The sequence below is a fragment of the Pocillopora damicornis genome, chromosome 3 (genome assembly GCF_964200805.1).
Source record: "Pocillopora damicornis chromosome 3, jaPocDami1.2, whole genome shotgun sequence".
NCBI classification, from domain to species: domain Eukaryota; kingdom Metazoa; phylum Cnidaria; class Anthozoa; order Scleractinia; family Pocilloporidae; genus Pocillopora; species Pocillopora damicornis.
In genome coordinates, this window is record NC_142672.1 from 9,851,511 (window position 1) to 9,872,166 (window position 20,656).

The 20,656-nt window shown below is 37.9% G+C and overlaps 1 protein-coding gene and 1 long non-coding RNA gene across 9 annotated transcripts; both read right to left on the reverse strand.

Moving 5' to 3' along the window:
• Nucleotides 1–1,361: 1,361 nt before the first annotated feature.
• Nucleotides 1,362–5,673, reverse strand: LOC149048152 (uncharacterized). The gene is made up of 4 exons (XR_016185275.1): nucleotides 4,751–5,673; nucleotides 3,713–3,822; nucleotides 2,221–2,311; nucleotides 1,362–1,930 (listed from the first exon to the last, which is right to left on the reverse strand). It is a non-coding gene; the product is annotated as an uncharacterized LOC149048152 (long non-coding RNA).
• A 6,033-nt stretch (nucleotides 5,674–11,706) lies between these two features.
• LOC149048153 (transmembrane prolyl 4-hydroxylase-like) lies at nucleotides 11,707–16,650 on the reverse strand. 8 transcript variants are annotated; one of them, XM_089199126.1, is made up of 5 exons: nucleotides 16,112–16,650; nucleotides 14,456–14,559; nucleotides 13,914–14,031; nucleotides 13,052–13,095; nucleotides 11,707–12,748 (listed from the first exon to the last, which is right to left on the reverse strand). In XM_089199126.1, exons 4-5 carry the CDS (start codon nucleotides 13,067–13,069, stop codon nucleotides 12,473–12,475), a joined length of 294 nt encoding a protein of 97 aa, XP_089055252.1. In that variant the 5' UTR covers nucleotides 13,070–13,095; nucleotides 13,914–14,031; nucleotides 14,456–14,559; nucleotides 16,112–16,650; the 3' UTR covers nucleotides 11,707–12,472. The 8 variants fall into 8 exon arrangements, 6 of the variants coding, with proteins under 6 accessions (XP_089055252.1, XP_089055255.1, XP_089055256.1 ...); XM_089199129.1 differs by having other exon boundaries at nucleotides 13,914–14,004; nucleotides 16,112–16,530; XM_089199130.1 differs by having other exon boundaries at nucleotides 13,914–14,004; nucleotides 14,456–14,514; nucleotides 16,112–16,505.
• Between the last annotated feature and the right edge of the window lie 4,006 nt (nucleotides 16,651–20,656).

The window sequence follows — 20,656 nt, forward strand, 5'->3', positions numbered from 1 at the left end:
AGTTTTGACTGAGCTCAAGCTTATTTTCCCTGGATATTAGTTTGTCGTCATCAGAAGAAAATGAATAAGGGGGTTAAATTTTAGAGAGACAAAGGTACCTCGTTGGTTTGAGGTATTACTAGATAATTTGGTTTAATCAACTGAGTTGATAATGTAAACTGACCACCGTAAAGTGTTTCTAATGCGCCGATCAATTCGAAGCTTCAACATCCCCTCCCCGGGAAACCCATGGACATTTGACTGTAGTCCATGCCCGGTGGGTGGTGATTTTGAACCTTGCCAGGCTGGAGTGAGAAACTTGAATAGGAAGTGTCAAGTCTTTCCGGTGAGAATACAATGGTTTTCATCTTGAATAAGCAGGTGTTTAAGGTAAGGAGGTCACTTTCACGCAGAAGATCGTTCGTCGCTGATCGTCCATCGCTGATTTTGCCTTTTACAAAAAAAATTACCGTCAACTCCGGCAAATCGGGTGGGAAATTTGAACACAATCAACAAACCAATCTTCAGAAGTAAAATGCCCCGGGGTTTGCCCGGGGAAAATGTTAAAGCCTCGAATTGATCGACCGATAAAACTGATCGCTAGCCCCTCATCAGTCACTCTGAGATTACAATTTACGTTAAATCTTGCGCATACACGAAAATTTCTATGTATTAATTGAAAGGTCTACATGAAACGCATCGTTGTCAGATGTCTATTTTCGATAGACATGCCACAAGCGTTTTCACTCTATAGAAATTTACTGCATAACTTAATTGCCATATATAGATTAACACGCAAAAAATCATAAGGTGTATTAACGAGGACATAACAATAGACTATTACGTCCTCATTAACTACAAGGCACTTCTAATGTCCCATTTAAGGTAAAGCCATTTTAATTAAACTACAACTGCCAAAAGAGATGAAGAGGTGGCTTATTTGCAACGATGATGTGAAAAACCAGTGAAGAGAACAATCATCTTTACCAAAAAATACAAAGACAAAGTTGTTTCCTTTCGTGTGACAACACATTCTTGTAGCAACATGGTTCGAGATACCTCAAGATCTTAAGATTTGATGTAAACATGTGTATGCACGTTCTGCAAAAGAGTTTTGTATCGCCAATGGGGACTAGTGAATGGATAAAGACACTCTTATTTCTGTGACAGTGATCTTAAATGCACCTGACATTGTATTAAAATTGTAAGGAGAATTTGCACACCGCTCACTCTGAGGAGTTAAGGGTTAGTACCGATGATCTCAAGGTTGGTAATCGACCCCAGTAAGCATGCACAATGGCCATTATTTCTTTATCTTGTTACGGGAAGCCATTTGTGATGATTTATCACCAATGGAATTAAGTGTCCGATATGGGCATGTATGGGGAAAGTATCTATTCATTTTATTCCAGAAGATCAAGCAAAATTATAGAGGTGTATTAATCCTTTTTGCCGGTCAATCGTACCTACGACATGTAATATTTTTCCACCTCCGCCGGGAAGAATATTATAACATTATAAAATGCCGATATAAACATAACTGCTTCTGCAATTTTGGTCTGGCGAAAATCAATTACGGTATTATGCTCAGAAAGTTAAGAAATAAGCACCTAGTATTTTAAAAATACATTAAATTGGAAATGAAATCACATGAACACGCCTCTCATGTCTTATTCTTCATCCGGGTCTTGAAAATATTCACTGATAAGATGAGCAGAGTCATTCTCGCGGGCTGGGAGCCAGTTAATGACTATGTACTTGATGCCTTTCTTCACGATGCATCCCCATGTAATGATCTATCATCTCTGTGGTTCGTCTAGCCGGTTTTTTCATCCAGTTCATAACTATACTACATGATAGCTTTTCCTTTCTTGGCTGGTACAACGATATTAGCTGTTTCACAATACTCATTTAAATTGAAGCGATCGCCATATTTACGGTCCCTAAATTCCTAGGAGATAAAAGCACTTTCATTTATTTTAGTTATGTTTTAACGGTTGGGGAAGATTTTCTTGATCATTTTGGCCACTTAACAACTAAATTCCACGGCATCGTGCGCACGAACCGTAAGCGAGTATGGCGATGTTGTCAGTAATTTTCTTATCTATTCATTACATTCCACCCCTCCTCTCATTTTTCTTTTTTTGTGTGCGTGTGCGTGCGTGTGTGTGCAAGTAGCTGTAGAGTAAGTATTTGTACATTAGTTGATGTTAGTAACGAATCATGACAGGCTGCACTCACTGTTTAATTGAAATCTTTCATATCTGCTACAGGAAAAACTGTTTCACCTCCTTCTTCCACGTCATTTAGTTAGTAAAGAATAATGATGTACCTGTTCAAGTAAGAAAACATGTTGGCATTCAAGCATATCAAAGTATGTATGTGATAACTTTACAAGGCATGAAGTAACATCGCATATAGTTTATCACAAATCAGCAACCTGAACACACCGGCATCACGTAGTAGAATTGGACTTGAATGGCAGGAAGCAAAATGCCTGGTTGAAAAACAGCGATTACTGTGGGGGATCAGCATCCGTTGTTTTCTTTTTACTAGAGCCCATGATTAAATTGGTGCAGTTCAAGTGTAACCATGATGTGACCTAAAGGCTACTAAGTCATAGAAAAGCGGCCAGGCATTGCGGTTGTTGAAATTGAAAGACGTCACAGCCAAAATACGCAGTTCGAAAACACGACTACTGTGATGATTGATTTATGATTGATCTCATGATGCATGGACCAACCAAATGTTTTATACAATTTCAAGCATGACATGATTTCTGTCCTTTTAGTGCTCAAACCGAGCTGGAGATAATGTGCAAGGATTTTTCATGCGTTCAGGTTACTGTAAAATGTCATCAGAGATCTTGTGATACAAATGTTACTCTACAGGATCTCCATGACGGTCAAATTAAGACATTCAACCCCTGCATGTACCCTACTCCAAAATTCCTTGGTCTCGTTGTGTAACAAGAATATGTATTCCAATGCAAACCTATGGCCGCCATCATTGATTTTAATGGCAGCAGAAGGCTGGAGAGAGAAATAAATTTGTACCAAAGGGGTGGTTGATGGTCAAAAATAAGGAGAGGGGTGCGGGTGGGTGAGTGAACTGATTATGCCCTAATCCCCCACTACCTATCCCCACCGTCCACTCAAACTGCAAATCAACCATGGCTGGTCAGACAAATGATTGCTAGCTCATAACATCAGCTCACACTAATAAGATGCCTACACTGCAAGCTATATGCAATTTAGAGACTACAAATTTCGGTCTTCTTGTGAACTCAAAACCCCCTCAATTTTGTTTGCTGTTGAAGGCTCAGAGTAAATAAATAAAACATCTCACTACCAAGGTAATAATTTTTTAAAACCATACACTTATATTCATTTGCCATGTCCTGCGTTTTTTTTTTTTTTTTTTTACACGATTTATGGTTGCAAAACAGCTTGAAAAACTAATTAATTGAAAGATGTTTGTCAAAAAACAACACCAATCTATTCACCGAAGAAAGTCTACATGTATCCACCACAACCAAGAGTCTGAACAATGATCCCTCGTCAATTTTTGGTGAGGCACCACTGCTTTGTAAGCTTCACCAAATTTTTCTATGTCCAATATAATATGAACTTTAAAACTAGAAACATTCAGAAAATGTCTTAAAATTTACTCATAGTTAACAGTGTACCAAAGGAAACTGACAACATCTTAATTAGCTCTTTGGTCTTCATACCTCATCAATAGTTTCTTCATCTTCCGAACAGCTGTCTTCATCATCTCAATGTTGTATAGAATTGTCTACAATAAATGATAAATCTCTTTCCCTGATCAGCAATGCCACAGCTGTAGAGTGTAGCACATGTAAATCAATACCATGACTGTAGTATTAACCCTTTACACCCTGATATTAATATTCATATTCTCCACACTTTCTCTTTACAATAACTATGGCACTGACAAGGAGAATTTGTTTAACATTTGGGAGATTTGTAAATTGGTGATCATTTCCTATAATCTCATGACCTTTACATTTGATCCAAGGGTGATATTGCAAGGAGAAATTAGAAGCCAGTCACCCTCAGGGGTTAAAGGCTTCAATTACCTACATAAACAACAAATTATAATAAGTTACAAAATAGCTGGAGTAGAAGCCTGCTAACTTACACTCAGTTCAGTAAAACTTCCTAGTAACTTGCTCAAGATCTGATTTCTCTTAACCCCATTTATTTAGTCATTTACTACCAGCTAACTTGAACCCTGTTAAATTGTATATTTTGTATCCCCTGGGAGTTTAATTTAGAGGGGTTCTTCTATACATACATGTACATAATTGGACAACTGAGCAGGTTTGTTATACCAGCTTAAAATAACCTAAAATTAGTATTTTCCAGCAGCAAAAGTTTATTTAACAAGCTACCCAAAATATGGAAAAGATGAAAAAAATTGAGCTAGTTGCTTAAAGAGTAGATTGGCAAGAAGCTTCAGTCACATAAAACAATTGAAACAACTACACTTTAGCAGCATTATATAATTTGAAATGAATTTTAGATTGAATCAATTTGAATCTTGTTTCTTATCTCTCTGTTCCATTGACTTGTGCCTGTACCTCAACAATTAGCCCTACAAATCTGAACTAACCATATTTCAACATTAACTTTAAAGTACATGTACAAAATACATGCTGAAATTTTGCTCTGCTCCAATAAAATTAACCCAACCTAAAAATCAGTCTAAAATTAAACTACATATGCATCACAGAAATGTTGCTCACCTATATTATTCCCTTCCATCTCCTTTTTTTGTTTCCCTTCACTCTGATTTTTGATGCCATCTTCTTTCCCAACAATAGCTTGACTATGTATGTTCTCCTTCTCTGACTTCCCTGAAAAATTTTCCAAAGTTGTTACTGTAGTATTTCAGGCAAATTACAATGTTCAGTGTTATTCTCAAAATGCATGTGATCACATAGTTTGAGGGTCAATCAAGTAAGAAAAAGCTGACTTTTGTTATTAGGTTTTCAATGATTTGCATCTGTTATTACTCATAACTTGAAATCTGTAAATACACGGAATACATATAAATTTTACTAATTATTGCTATCCTTTTTTAATTTTAATAAAATGTTTGAAAAAATTATCAAGTTCAGATTCAATGATAAATGGACATTCAAAAGTGCGTAATTATAGTAATAGTAAATGTGACCTCTCACGCGAAAACGTTCCTTACGGTTTGCCGTTTTGAAACGGATAGCCGTTCGTAAGCCGTTCATCAGCCGTTCGAACGGGATGGGATGCCGTTCGAACGGCTTGAGCTATCCGTTCAAAAACAATTAGGAGCCGTTCGAACGGCTGGAGCTACCGTTCCAAATAGATTGGGAGCCGTTCGAACGGCTTGAGCTATCCGTTCAAAAAAAAATTGGGAGCCGTTCGAACGGCTGGAGCTATCCGTTCCAAAAAAATTGGGAGCCGTTCGAACGGCTTGAGCTATCCGTTCAAAAAAAATTGGGAGCCGTTCGAACGCCGGAGCTATCCGTTCCAAATAGATTGGGAGCCGTTCGAACGGCTTGAGCTATCCGTTCAAAAAAAATTGGGAGCCGTTCGAACGGCTGGAGCTATCCGTTCCAAAAAAATTGGGAGCCGTTCGAACGGCTTGAGCTATCCGTTCAAAAAAAATTGGGAGCCGTTCGTACGCCGGAGTTATGCGTTTCAAAAGAGTTGTGAGCCGTTCGAACTGGATGTTCAAATAAGATATTTGTGGAGCGTGGGCGACCGTCAAATAAACTGCTTCTGATTGGTTACTTCACTGGCCGACTTTTTTTGTAGGGAGAATTTGCATTTGATGCATTTGCGAGAGTTTGAAAGATAATTTCACAGTGGGAAAAAACAACATATTAGGAATTTTTAGGGAAAGTTGTAGTGAAATGGCATCATCAACTGGGAGCTGCATACATGATATTACATGTACGCTCAATAATGTGAAGGAACATATCAGAGCAAATCACATGTACCCAGGAGAGCAGGGGAAAAGCTGTTTCCTTTCGACTTGCGACACTAACATTTGGAAAATGGTTGAAGAAACCTTTCTTAACCCAGATGTTACGACGCCTCATAGATGTGATGAGAACAAGATTGTTTTGCGAAAGAAATTTCCACGGCCAGTTGGCGTACATGGGAGGAATGGAGCACTATGTTTTTTTGTGACCGTGATCTACGACAAGTCAGACCGAAGAATAGTTACTGCATTTCCGACAAGATGAATTTTCAAAACTTTGTTTTAAATTTGCACAGATTTCTTCATTTCTGGCACGTAAAAATTGAAATGGGAGCAAGGACTTCGCGCCTCAAGACACGAAGAAGGAGCGGACAGGCCTCTGAATCACTGGCACTTCGCGGATTGATCATTTCATAACTTTGTTTTGATTGTACTTAGTGGTAACTTACTGTTGTTGAATTTTCAGGTTGAGAAACGATGTGGAGCATGTTTATTTTTATGACAGTATTTGAAAAAAAGATTTTTTGAAAGTGCTTTGAAAAATGTATTTTTGGAGTAATAGTAAAACAACTTGAAACTATCATTATGGAAATTTTTGCTACAATATTTGCCATGTAGGATATGCTTGAGTAAATAATTCTTGTTAGACTCATTCAAAGGTGAAAAACACTTCCTGAAAAGAAACGGATGGACGGGATTTTAACATTTTTCAAAATAAACTTAGAAATTTTAGCAAAGTTTTGTAAAAATTTAGTAAATTCTTAATAATTAAATCTACACGAAAAAAAATTTGTGGTGAGCGTGCCAAATTACATAAATTAAAAATTTTACCTGCAAGTACCAGAGGACTGAGTATGGGCGGCCGTCCCCACCAAAAATACAAGGATCTTAAATAGATCAACAAATACAAAGCTGGTCTAAAGATCAGCTGCAGGATAGAATAGCTAATAAAGGAATGGCATGGCCAAATTCTAGACGGTTTAGTTTTCCTTCGTGAAACAGAACACCCTAAACATGAATAGTTTAGCCAAATGATAAACGGTCTAGTTTCCCATGTCGAGTTGGAGCATGAAATTGTGAAATGGACTGGCTCAATTGCGAATAGCTTAGCACTCACTTGAATACAGTACACAAACGGTGTGACATGGCGTCAAATGGGACAGCGTAATGTAAAGTGGTACAGTACACAGACGGTGTGACGTTGGAGCATGAAATTGTGAAATGGACTGGCTCAATTGCGAATAGCTTAGCACTCATTTGAATACAGTACACAAACGGTGTGACGTTGCGTCAAATGGCACAGCGTAATGTAAAGTGGTACAGCGTAGACACATATGTTGTAGTGTTGTGTGAAATGGCTCAGCGTAATGTCGAATGGTACAGCGTACATACAAACAGTGTAGCGTTGCGTGAAATGGCTCAGCGTAATTTCGAATGGTACAGCGTAGACACAAATAGTGTAGCGTTATGTCGAATAGCTTTGCAGAACATCAGACTCTCTATCTGAACATTACATTGCTTAGTATTACTTGAAATATTTCGATGATGTGGCGAATCGTCGAGCTTGCCTTCGGACTCTGATGTTCGCGAGCCGGTTAACCCTTGTAACAACAGTTTGACCATACTTTTCTCGCAAATAAAATATATTAAAGTTCACACGGCAACCAGGTGGATAATCACTAATTAGCTGTCTCTTTTCTGACAAGGTGTAAATAGGCATCAGGAAGTCTTTACAACGGTGATTGAAATACAAATGACAGCGATACTTATCAATGCGAACTCTGATGTTCGCGAGCCGTTTGACCCTTCCTACAATTCATAGACCCAATGTTTCGACACTCTTGTCTAGTGCCTTCATTAAGAGTTATCTAAGCGCTGCAACAAGAGGTCCTTTTATATGATCACTAATTAGCTGTCTTTTTTTCTGACAAATTGTAAATAGGCGTCAAGAAGTCTTTACAGCGTTTAGATGACCCTTGATGAAGGCACTAGCTAGACAGGAGTGTATCAAACCATGTCTGATTATGCCACTCATTTAAATGCCATTGTATAAGAATAACGTTGATTGTGTAACACCTCTATCTTTAAAACCTCCCGACACATGTGAATGAGGTGGACCAAAGTTGGCGTTATTAGCTGTTTCGCTAATGTTGCTCACTGACGCGATGAAGTGCTTTCTTTTGTTTTAGGAGGTTCGCTTGCGGCTACAACTTCCCGAAGCTTCGTCGCTCATGGTGTTTGTTTTCCTATCTGTGTGAGTTGTGTCTAAGTCATGGTATTTAAAAATAAACTTCTACTGATTGATTACTTACTTATCTCTGACCTTTAACTTTCTTTCGATTTCATTAAAACCCGTTTTCGGCGAGTTTGTAAGGGTATGTGAGATGTTGATAATATAATTTCCAAAATTTTCGGAGGAAGGGTATGAGCATATATCGTCCGGGAGTTTGAAGCACAGAGTTTAACTGCGGAAACATGTGATCAGACGGGAAAAAACATATTGAGAGTTTTAGGGAACGTTGTAGCGAAATGACATCATCAACTAAGAGTTGGATGCATGATATCACATGTACGCTCAACGATAATGTGAAGGAACATATCAGAGCAAACCACATGTACACAAGAGAGCAGGGGAAAAGCTGTTCACTGTTTGGAAAATGGTTGAAGAAACCTTTCTTAACCCAGATGTTGAAACGCCTCATAGATCTGATGAGAACAGGATTGTTTTGCAAAAGAAATTTTCATCGCCAGTTGGTGTACGTGCAAGAAATGGAACTCCATGTTTTTTTTTTTTGACCGTGATCTACGACAATTTGAACCGAAGAATAGTTACTGCATTTCCAACAACATGAATTTTCATAGCCTTGTTTTAAATTTGCGCAGATTTCTTTTTTCAGGAAAAATTCAAAGATTTGAGTCAATCAACAATTATATATTGCTTCATTTCTGCCAGGTAAAAAGTGAAATGAGATCAAACTTGACTTCGCGCCTTAGTCAGAGGTTTATGGTTGCTCCGGCGGGTCGATTACTAAATCAGTACTTAGCAACAACCATTCACAATATAGAGAATATCGAATAAGAGAGTGATTTATTACAAATTTTGCCGAGTAGCCTTTTACACACCCGTTGTGAATAAGTGAATACGAGAGAGGAATAAAAAAGTTTCATTGAGTCTAGTTCGTTAGAATTCTATCCCTAGTAAACGGGGCAAAGTTTACGAAACGTTTCAAAAACTATTTACAAGAGACAAAATTGATAAAATTGATAAAAAAGACAAGCAGCTAATGGACATTTAAAAAGCGCTTCAGCGCACTCTTTAAGCGACTCAGTCTCCCAGCCTCAACGATGAATCCTGGTGGGATATTTCACTCCTATACGATTCGGATAAAAAAGGAATATTTATAGGGATTACCCTTTGCTAACTTAACGTGGAGCTTACTTCAGCTTCCTGAAACGTTCTTCGCATTCCATCTCACCACGTTTTTGCCCGAGAGCAAGCCGAGAGGCTCTTCGCTGAACTCTTTCTAACGCGAACAAATCTTTAACTAAATATGGATTCCAGACCGGAGCAGCATATTCTAGAACCGGACGCACGAGAGATTTGTATAACGCAGAGAACGCACCGGGATTCGACGAGCCCACTGCTCTGTAAACCAAGCCCAAAACTTGTTAGCCTTATTAACGGTCACATTGACGTGCCTGCTCCATGATAAATCCGAAGAAATAGTAGTGCCCGAATCCTTGACGCACTTAACGCTTTAATGCTCGTACCTAATGAGTATATGGGGATGGAGAGGTCACCTTTATGTGTAACACGTAGAGCTTCGCACTCAGCAATATGGTACAGCAAACAATTCAATCTTTCTCAAAATGACCACGGCAGCAAATAAAACAACATACAGGTATTTCTGATAACATTTAGACAGCATAACCTTGAACACGAGAGTGCAGCACGTGTTCGCCGCTGTTGAACTACAAATAGTTATAAAAAATGTAGTTACAAAAAATAATATGGACAAGAAACATTAATTCGATCGTTCACAAAAAGACAGCGACAGCAATAAAAACGACATAACTTAGGTAAAATTATTTGACACGTACTATTTCACACTATCAACTAGGAGAGATTATGTTGCCCTGTTTTATTATTTAGGAATCAATTATTTTGTTGTTCAGTTGTCACTTTTAATTGTTTGTTTATTCATCTTTTCATTTGTAAATTGTTTGACTATTTTCACTGTTTTATTTCATTAGTTGCCAGATTCTTAGTGTATACCGTCAGTGGCTCTCTTGCGTTATCACCATTTTCAATCAAAGGAATCAGCCACCATATTGAAACTGAATTCGATCTATTTCGGCATTCAGAAACAATTAAACTGGGGACGTCTTTCTTTAAGTTTCTTTGTAAAAGCATCGCAAAAATTCGAGCAATTTAGCTTTTAGTGCTAAATAAAAGCCATTTTGACAGTTTCACCAAAACTTAACTTTTAGCTGATATTTTCTACTTGACGAGATTGTTTAGAACTTCGTTTGAATGAATAAGGATTAAACTTTATTTTTATAGCCAGTACAAAAAGTTAAAGTGTTAATGGAGCTCCAACTTATGTTCCCAAGTATTAGTTGGACGTCATTAGAGGAAAATGAATAAAGGGGGTAAGTTTCTTGAGAAACTGCGGTACGTCGTCGGCAGGGGTACCACGAGATAATTTGGTTTAATCAACTGAGTTGATAATGTAAATTGACCACTGTAAAGAGTTTCTAATGCACCTATTAATTCGAAGCTTCAACATCCCCTCTCCGGAAGACCCACGAGTATTTGACTGTCGTCCTTGCCCGGTGGGTGGGGAATTTGAATCTTGCCTGGTTGGGGTGGGAAATTTGAATCGGAACTTTCAAGTATTTCCAGTGAAAATACAAGTGGAGGGGGACAGGGGGACGGGAGCCCGGAAGAACAAGGGGCGGGAGAGGGCCGGAAGCGTGATCTATATGAGGGCAGGAAGCGGGAGCAGAAGTAAAGAAGGCGATACAAAGTTTCTTGTTTATTACTGGGTATTATTCAGTCAAAAACACTTACCTGGCAAAGTTTTGAAATTTCCATTTAACATCCACCAATGTTTAAAGAAAATTTTGGAAGCAAGAAAACGTAAATTGTATTTGGGCCGGAAAAACAGCATTACTTCCGGTGAATTTGGAAATCCCTTCAATTCGATTACGTCATAGGACAAATATACAGAAAACTTGACGTACTGCGAAGTCATATAGACTTGTCTGCCCCAATTTACATTCGATTATTAAATGGGCGCTTTAAACTCTCTGAAGAAACATTCGGCAAGATGTTTTCACACTGCCGAGGCGAATGTGATTTGAAAACAAATGAAATTGAAGAAAATCAATTTAAGAAGTTATCTTGACTCGGCGGAAGAAGAAATTCTAACCAAAATTTGGGGTTTGAAGAGTTCAGTGTGGTCTTCCTGGCGCAGTAGGTTATAAGACTTCTTCTAACCTTAAAACGTTCCGCAGAGGTTTAAAGAAGATTTCAACCTATCGAACAAGAATGTTCAATCAAGCTTCACTTGCACTTAAGCTGAACGCTCAAAATGGAAAGGGCTCAACAACTGATATGCAAATATTTAAATCATCCTTTGGAGTGAGCTTTTTTATTCGCTCACGATTAGCTATGACAAGTTACTTACGTCAAAAAGAGAAAGCAAGCACGGATACAGGAGAAGCAAACTCTAAACGTCACATACTTTATTTATTTATTTATTGTTATTTTTTATTTATTTACTAATTTAATTCTCCCCAAGGGACTTTCAACGTTACATCTGTCTCTTGATTTTTTTAATTGATTTTGAAATGGCATTCCTAAATGCACTGCCAACCACTGCCAACACACCAGTCACAGTCGGTGGAGAGCCCATCAGGGAAGTGGATTCCTTCATCTACCTTGGGAGTGCAGTTGACCGGCAGGGGGGCACGGACAGAGATGTCACAGCCAGGATTGGCAAGGCCAGAGCAGCTTTTGTCATGCTCAAGAACATCTGGTCGTCCAAGGAGATCAGGACAAGAACCAAACTTCGCATCTTCAACTCCAATGTGAAGTCAGTCTTGCTCTACGGATGCGAAACTTAGAGGACGACAAAGGCAATGCTACAGAAAATCCAGACAATCTTCAACACCTGTCTGCGGCGCATCTACAACATCCGATGGCCAGAGATGATCCCAAATGAAGAGCTGTGGGAGCGAGCGGGACAGGAACCAGTAGCAAAACAAATTCTGAAGAGGAAGTGGGACTGGATCGGACACACCCTCAGGAAGCCAGCATCCACCATCACACGCCAAGCTCTGACCTGGAACTCGCAGGGAAAGAGGAAGAGAGGCCGGCCTCGCAACAGCTGGAGGTGAGACACTGAGGCAGAGCTCAAGCAGCAAGGTACAAACTGGACAGGAGCAGCAAGATTAGCCCAGAACAGAGTGCAAATGGCGAGGGGTCGTCGATGGCCTATGCTCCACACGGAGCCACGGGCCTTAGTAGTAGTAGTATTCCTAAATGCATGGAAAATCCCATATTTATGGCTATGTACTTGATATCTTTCTTCACGATGCATCCCCCATGTAACGATCTATCATCTCTGTGGTTCATCCAGCCGGTTTTTTCATCCAGTTCATAGTTATACCACATGATAGCTTTTCCTTTCTTGACTGATACAACGATATTTGCTATATGACCATATTCATTTAAATTGAAGCCATCGCCATCCTTGCGGTTCCCAAACTCCTAAGAGATAAAAGCACATTTGGAAAGATTTCCTTAATTACGTTGGCCATTTAACGAGTAAATTCCATGTTATCGTGCGCACGAACCGTAAACAAGTATGGCGACGTTATCAATAATGTTCCCATCTACTCATTTCACTTGCATTCTTCCTTTCACCTTTCTTTTTTGTGTGCGTGCGTGCCTGTGCAAGTAGCTATAGAGTAAGTATTTGTACATCAGTTGATGTTAGTAACGAATCATGACAGGCTGCACTTAATGTTTCATTGAAATTTTTCATATCTGCTACAGGAAAAACTGTTTCACCTTCTTCTTCCACGTCATTTAGATAGTAGAGAATAGTGATGTACCTGTACAGTTAAGAAAACATGTTGTCATTCAAGCATATCAAAATATGTATGTGATAACTTTACAAGGCATGAAGTAACATCGCGCACAGCTTATCCCACATCAGTAACCTGAACATACAGGCATCACGTAGTAGAATTGGACTTGAATGACAGGAAGCAAAATGTCTGGTTCAAAAACTGTGATTACTGTGGGGATCAGCCTCCACTGACCATATTTTTTATACAATTGCCAGCATGATATGATAACTGTCCTTCTAGTGCTCAAATTGAGCTAGAGATAATTTAGAAGGATTTTTCATAGGTTCATTTTTCTGTAAAATGTTACTAAAGATCTTGTGGTACAGATGTTTCTTTTTTTTCAAGTTTTTTCAACTGGTTTAGAAGTTACCTTGTGCCATTTCCTTTGATTTAAATTTTATAAATTAAATACATGTGCATATTCAGGAGGATAACGAACTCAAAAAGCCAACAGCGTGGCTGCTTTGAAGGTTTTCTCTCATCCAAGACCAAATTTAAAACAAAGTGTTGAAAAAAGTGCTCCAAGAAAAACAGCCTCATACTCATTACCAACAAACTGCTGCAATTTAAAGCTTTAATGTACTTGTCAAAGTTACAAGAAGTGACCAGTCTCTTTTTTAAGACAGCATGCAAAGATGTTCTTTTATTACGTTTAATAGAGTTCTTAACAAGTTCATTGTTGCAAAAGTTTGATGTTTCAGCTGAGGAGGACGTTCCCCAAAAAAAGTATTTTTCTTCTGAGTAACCTGAAAATAAGTCAGAACATAAATTTTAAGACCTCTCCATCAATTCAAACCTACCTTTCTGTAATACACAAGTCCACAGGATCTCCATGACAGTCCAAATAAGATATTTCACCTCTGCATGTACCATACTCCAAAATTCCTTGGTCTTGATGTGTAACAAGAATAGGTATTTCTTTGCAAACAAATTGGGTTTACCAAATAAAACTTCTCACTAACAAGGAAATAACTTCTTAAAAACCATACATTTCTATTCATGTGCCATGTTCTCTATTTTTTTTTACTTAATTTTGGGTTTTGCAAAACAGTTTGAAAAACATATTTATTGCTTGATGTTTGTCAAACAACAACACCCATGTATCCACCTAAGAAATTCTACATGTATATACATCTGCTACAACCAAGAGTCTGAACAATGATTCCTTGTCAATTTTGGGTGAGGCACAACTGCTTTGCAAGCTTCACCAATTTTTTTCTGTGCCTAATATAATATGATCTTTCAAACTAGAAAATTCAGAAAATGCCTCAACATTTACACATGGTTAACCTTTTAACAAAGGAAAATGACAATATCTTTATAAGTTCTTATGCCTACATACCTTATCAATAGTTTCTTCTGGCTTGCTGTCTTCATCATCTCAATGTTGTATAGAATTGTCTACAATAAATGATAAATCTCTTTCTCTGATCAGCAATGCCACAGCTGTAGAGTGTAGCACATATAAATCAATACCATGACTGTAGTATTAACCCTTTACACCCTGATATTAATATTCATATTCTCCACTCTTTTCTCTTTACAATAACTATGGCACTGACAAGGAGAATTTGTTTAACATTTGGGAGATTTGTAAATTGGTGATCATTTCCTATAATCTCATGACCTTTACATTTGATCCAAGGGTGATATTGCAAGGAGAAATTAGAAGCCAGTCACCCTCAGGAGTTAAAGACTTCAATTACCTACATAAACAACAATAATAAGTTACAAAATAGGAGTAGAAGCCTGCTAACTTACACTCAGTTCAGTCAAACTTCCTAGTTACTTGCTCAAGATCTGATTTCTCTTAACCCCATTTTTTTCAGTCATTTACTACCAGCTAACTTGAACCCCTGTTAAATTACACATTTAGTTTCCCTTGGGAATTCGAAAATGAGAGGTTCTTCTATACATACAGTACATGTACATAATTTGTAACAGTAGCTTAAAATAACCAAAAATTAGCATTTTCAGCGGTAAAAGTTTATTTAACAAACAACCCAAAATATGCAAAAGATGAAAAAATTGAGCTAGTTGCTTAATGGGCAGATTGGCAAGAAATTTCAACCACAAAAAAAATTAAAACAATTACACTGTAGCTGTATTATACAATTTAAAAATTAATTTTAGATTGAATCAAATTGAATCTAGTTAATCTTTTCCCTCTGTTCCACTGACTTGTGCATGTACCTCATCAATTAGCCCTACAAATCAAAACTAACCATATTTGAACATTTACTTTAAACTATATAAGCAAAATACTTCAAGATGTTGCAGCTTAAAATTTACTTCTAATCAAACTATTTATATCACATATATTTTACAAATACTAACCATTCTAATCCTGTTTTAGTTTTAGCAAAATTTTTGAAAAACATGATCAAATTTAGATTTAATGATAAATAGACATTCAGGCTGTAGTCCTTAAACCAAAAAACTCATAATCATTATTGCAATTCAATCACAGCATTTGTTGTGGCTAGCGAGACACGTGAGAAAACAAAATTAAAGCGAAACCACTCAATGTGAATTGGTCTAACACTGATCGACATGACTCTAATTATAAGACAGTACTCAATGACATGGTCGAAACTTCACTCGCCATTATGGCGATATACAATATGTTCCAACTTAAGTTACAATCAAAACAAGTTATGGTTACAACAATATAGGGTAAAGTTTCCGTACAGCCCCATACTACTGCAAAACAAATCTGTTTTCCCAATGGAAATGTATTGTTTTTGTCATTGTTTTCTCTATTCAAGAACTGAATGCATAATGTAGTATGGGGCTGTGCGGAAATTTTACCCAATATAGTACAGCAAACAAGTCAATCTTTCAAAAAATGACCACGGCTGCAAATAAAACAACATACAGGTATTTAAGACACCATAACTTTGAACTCAAGAGCATAGCACGTGTTCGCTGTTGAACCACAAATGGTTATTTAAAAGTGTAGTAACAAAACATGAATAAACAACAATAAGGAGCTCACCATTCTTCGCTTACGAAATGTCAGCCGGAAAGAATGTTGAACAATCGCGAACGGTGTGAATACAGGCCCTTAATCAGCATTCTTTTTAGCTGAATTCACTGGTTATCTTCCCCTGATTTGACTAGTGGTACGTGCTCGTAACAGGCGTCTTCGGAGCATAGGGCCGACAACAGGGAATATATATAACGGCGTAATATGCGACTAAGGGCCTCTTCATATGAGCCCGGTTGACCGGGCTAGCCCGGTTACCGAGATCTCGCCTCACTCCTATTTCCTTTGTAAAAATTTCGATGTGTTCATATGAGAAGGCGGGCCAGCCCGGTTACCGAGATCTCGGTTGTAGAAACCGAGATCTCGGTAACCGGGATGAAATATTTTCCCATATGAACACTCCAGCCCGGTTACCGGGATGAAAATTTTTCAACTACGCATGCTCAAACTCGTTCCCAGGGCCTCAGTCCACGTTTCGCGCCCTTTTCGACTCTTTTTCATCCCGGTAACCGGGCTGAAATTTCCCATATGAACAGACGACAAAATTCGTCCCGGTTACCGGGCTCATATGAAGAGGCCCTCAGTCGGTGATTAAATTATAATAAATTAAAATATAATTAATTTATACTACTGGCGTAAAATGTTACATATATATATATCACCGACTGGAAGAAATTACGCCGTTAGTTACTGGCGTAAAATCTTCCATATATAACTACCGACTGGAAGAAATTACGCCGTTAGTTACTGGCGTAAAATCTTCCATATATAACTACCGACTGGAAGAAATTACGCCGTTAGTTACTGGCGTAAAATCTTCCATATATAACTACCGACTGCAAGAAATTACGCCGTTAGTTACTGGCGTAAAATCTTCCATATAAACACAACCGACTGGAAGAAATTACGCCGTTAGTTACTGGCGTAAAATCTTTTATATAAACATAACCGACTGGAAGAAATTACGCCGTTAGTTACTGGCGTAAAATCTTCCATATAAAACAACCGACTGGAATAAATTACGCCGTTAGTTACTGGCGTAAAATCTTCCATATAAGACAACCGACTGGAATAAATTACGCCGTTAGTTACTGGCGTAAAATCTTCCATATATAACTACCGACTGGAAGAAATTACGCCGTTAGTTACTGGCGTAAAATCTTCCATATAAGACAACCGACTGGAATAAATTACGCCGTTAGTTACTGGCGTAAAATCTTCCATATAAACACAACCGACTGAAGAAATTACGCCGTTAGTTACTGGTGTAAAATCTTCCATATAAGACAACCGACTGGAATAAATTACCCAGTTAGTTACTGGCGTAAAATCTTCCATATAAGACAACCGACTGGAATAAATTACGCCGTTAGTTACTGGCGTAAAATTGTACATATAAACACAACCGACTAGAAGAAATTACGCCGTTAGTTACTGGCGTAAAATCGTACATATAAACACAACCGACTGGAAGAAATTACGCCGTTTGCGGCTGGCGTGAAAAATTACTTAGCGGGAAGGTATATTAATTTTTTTTTTTCTATGTTTTAGCGAGGCCACCTTGGTAAGAGGTGCGACAAATTTTTCTTTAAGCTTGACAAGGGACAAGGTATGGACGGGCAATTCGTTTGTTCCAACTTTCTTACTGTAGAATCGTAGATGTGCTTCTACCATAAATTTTAAAAAAATGATTACAGTTTACTTTGAATTCGAATGCCTTGTATTGCTTTTTTTTGTGTGTGTGCGCGTGTGTTAGGATGTGTTATCGTTCCAGTTCGCATTTTCAAGTCATTACCCACGTTTTCCCCTGCTATTTGGATTTAGGCAGAATGCATTATGACACATTTCACATTCAAAAAACTCCTTATTTCGAAATTTTTAGATTTCGGACAGTGCCGTGGAAGTGGTAGTGAAGAGCACCCACGTCACTGTCCCCTCTGTATTCTTTTGTTCGGCGACGCTTCGGACTTGGGCATTGGGCCCGAATGTGTCCGACTTTACCACAGTTGTAACACCTCTCTGCAAGGAAATAAAGACTTTTGTTATAACAATAGCAATTACGCCAGTAACTAACGGCGTAATTTGTTGCAGTCGGTTGTGTTTATATGGAAGATTTTACGCCAGTAACTAACGGCGTAATTTCTTCCAGTCGGTTGTTTTATATGGAAGATTTTACGCCAGTAACTAACGGCGTAATTTCTTCCAGTCGGTAGTTATATATGGAAGATTTTACGCCAGTAACTAACGGCGTAATTTCTTCCAGTCGGTTGTTTTATATGGAAGATTTTACGCCAGTAACTAACGGCGTAATTTGTTGCAGTCGGTTGTGTTTATATGGAAGATTTTACGCCAGTAACTAACGGCGTAATTTGTTGCAGTCGGTTGTGTTTATATGGAAGATTTTACGCCAGTAACTAACGGCGTAATTTCTTCCAGTCGGTGATATATATTTATGTAACATTTTACGCCAGTAATATAAATTAATTATATTTTAATTTATTATAATTAAATCACCGACTGGGTTAGTGGCGTAAAATCTTACAGTATATAGACTGTGTTAGTCACATATTACGCCGTTATCTAACTACCGCCGACAACATTGAAGAGTAAAATCTCCTCGACGTCGACGATCAAAACGCGTCCATTTTGGGCATACAGCTACATCCTTTGGAAAGTAGTGTATAAACATGCCCGTTATATTGCATTATTCTTGTAGCTGACATCATTTGGCGGTCCGGTCACGCATTACGTTTGTCCTTCTGTCTACAATTCTATTTTCGGTAAATAAACCGCACAGCCCAGACTACATTATGCATTCAGTTCTTGGCTAGATAATTGCCGACGTGTCTTTCTTGTTTTCTAATTCACAGCTGTGTAACATAATTGCTTTGGCCGAAAAATCCAACCATCGATGTATCCAGGCAACTGGATGCTGATAACATTTACAGGCTAGAGGTGCTCCCTAACCAAGATTGATGATCTACCGCCAAGTTCCCTTTTCGATATTTAAAAATAAATTGCTACTGATTGGCTACTTCTTTGACCTTTAAGTGATGTCATCACCAGCATAGTCAACGCAGTGAAGTGACAGCTACGAAGACCGTCCATCAGTGATGTGTGGTGCAAATAACGGCGGTTAACAAGGGAAACTTGTGGTCAGACCAAAAAAACATATTGAGAGTTCTAGGGAACGTTGTAGCGAAATGGCATCATCGACTAGGAGTTGGATGCATGATATCACATGTACGCCCAATAATGTTAAGGAACATGTCAGAGCAAATCATATATACCCAGGAGAGCAGGGGAAAAGCTGTTTCCTATCTACTTGCGAAACTACTGTTTGGAGGATGGTTGAAGAAACCTTTCTTAACCCAGATGTTACAACGCGCCATAGATCTGATGAGAACAGGATTGTTTTACGAAAGAAATTTTTATGGCCAGTTGGTGTACATGGAAGGAATGGAGCACTATGTTTTTTTGTGACCGTGATCTACGACAAGTCAGACCGAAGAATAGTGACTGCATTTCCAACAGAATGAATTTTCATAGCTTTGTCTTAAATTTTCGCAGATTCCCCTTAAAATGCTTCATATTTTGCACGTAAAACGTGAAATGAGAGCAAAGACTTCGCGCCTTAATTTTATTCAGAAGTTTGTCCTTCCGGCAACACAATGCAGTCTTAGATTAGAGGGAGCGGACAGGCTTGAACAATTAATAACTTTGTTTAGGAGTGTGCCTGATTAGTGATAACTTAACTGTTGTTGAATGTTCAGGTTGAAAATCGATGTGGATCATGTTAGTCTCATGTAAGTATATTAAATATGTTTGTAGAAAAAGAAAACTTTAATGCAAATTAAAACGGATTAATTATTAATGCAAATTGAAACGGATTAATTATTAATGCAAATTGAAACGGATTAATTATTAATGCAAATTAAAACGGATTAATTATTAATGCAAATTGAAACGGATTAATTATTAATGCAAATTGAAACGGATTAATTATTAATGCAAATTGAAACGGATTAATTATTAATGCAAATTAAAACGGATTAATTATTAATGCAAATTGAAACGGTGAAAACGGACGATAACCTAATGCAAATTAGACGGATCAGCTTGAGTAAACTGATTTTTTCAATTTGTTAGAATTACTTCCAAAAAGGAAAGCAGGTGGAGGATTGTAGCATTTTTCGAAGTAAACTTAGAAAATTTTGTAAAAATTTAACAAATTCTTAATACTTCATAAATTTTAAATTTTATTATGTCTAGTATAATTGAATCTTACCTAACCTCTGAAGTCGTTTAGTATCAATTACACAATAAGTCGGATGGTGCAAGGTTCACGTATCGCGAAAAGCGAAAAATTCACAGTTCGCGGGGTTTTAAATTCGTATTTTCTCTGGTCACGATAATCAAAAACACTTAAACCCACACCACGTACAAACCCCTTTCACCCCCTCATGGAAAATGGCAACTAAGACAGTCAACCGTGTGGTACTGGTAGGCAGTCAAATGTCGATACTTGACTGAAACTGTTTCAGCCAGCTGTTA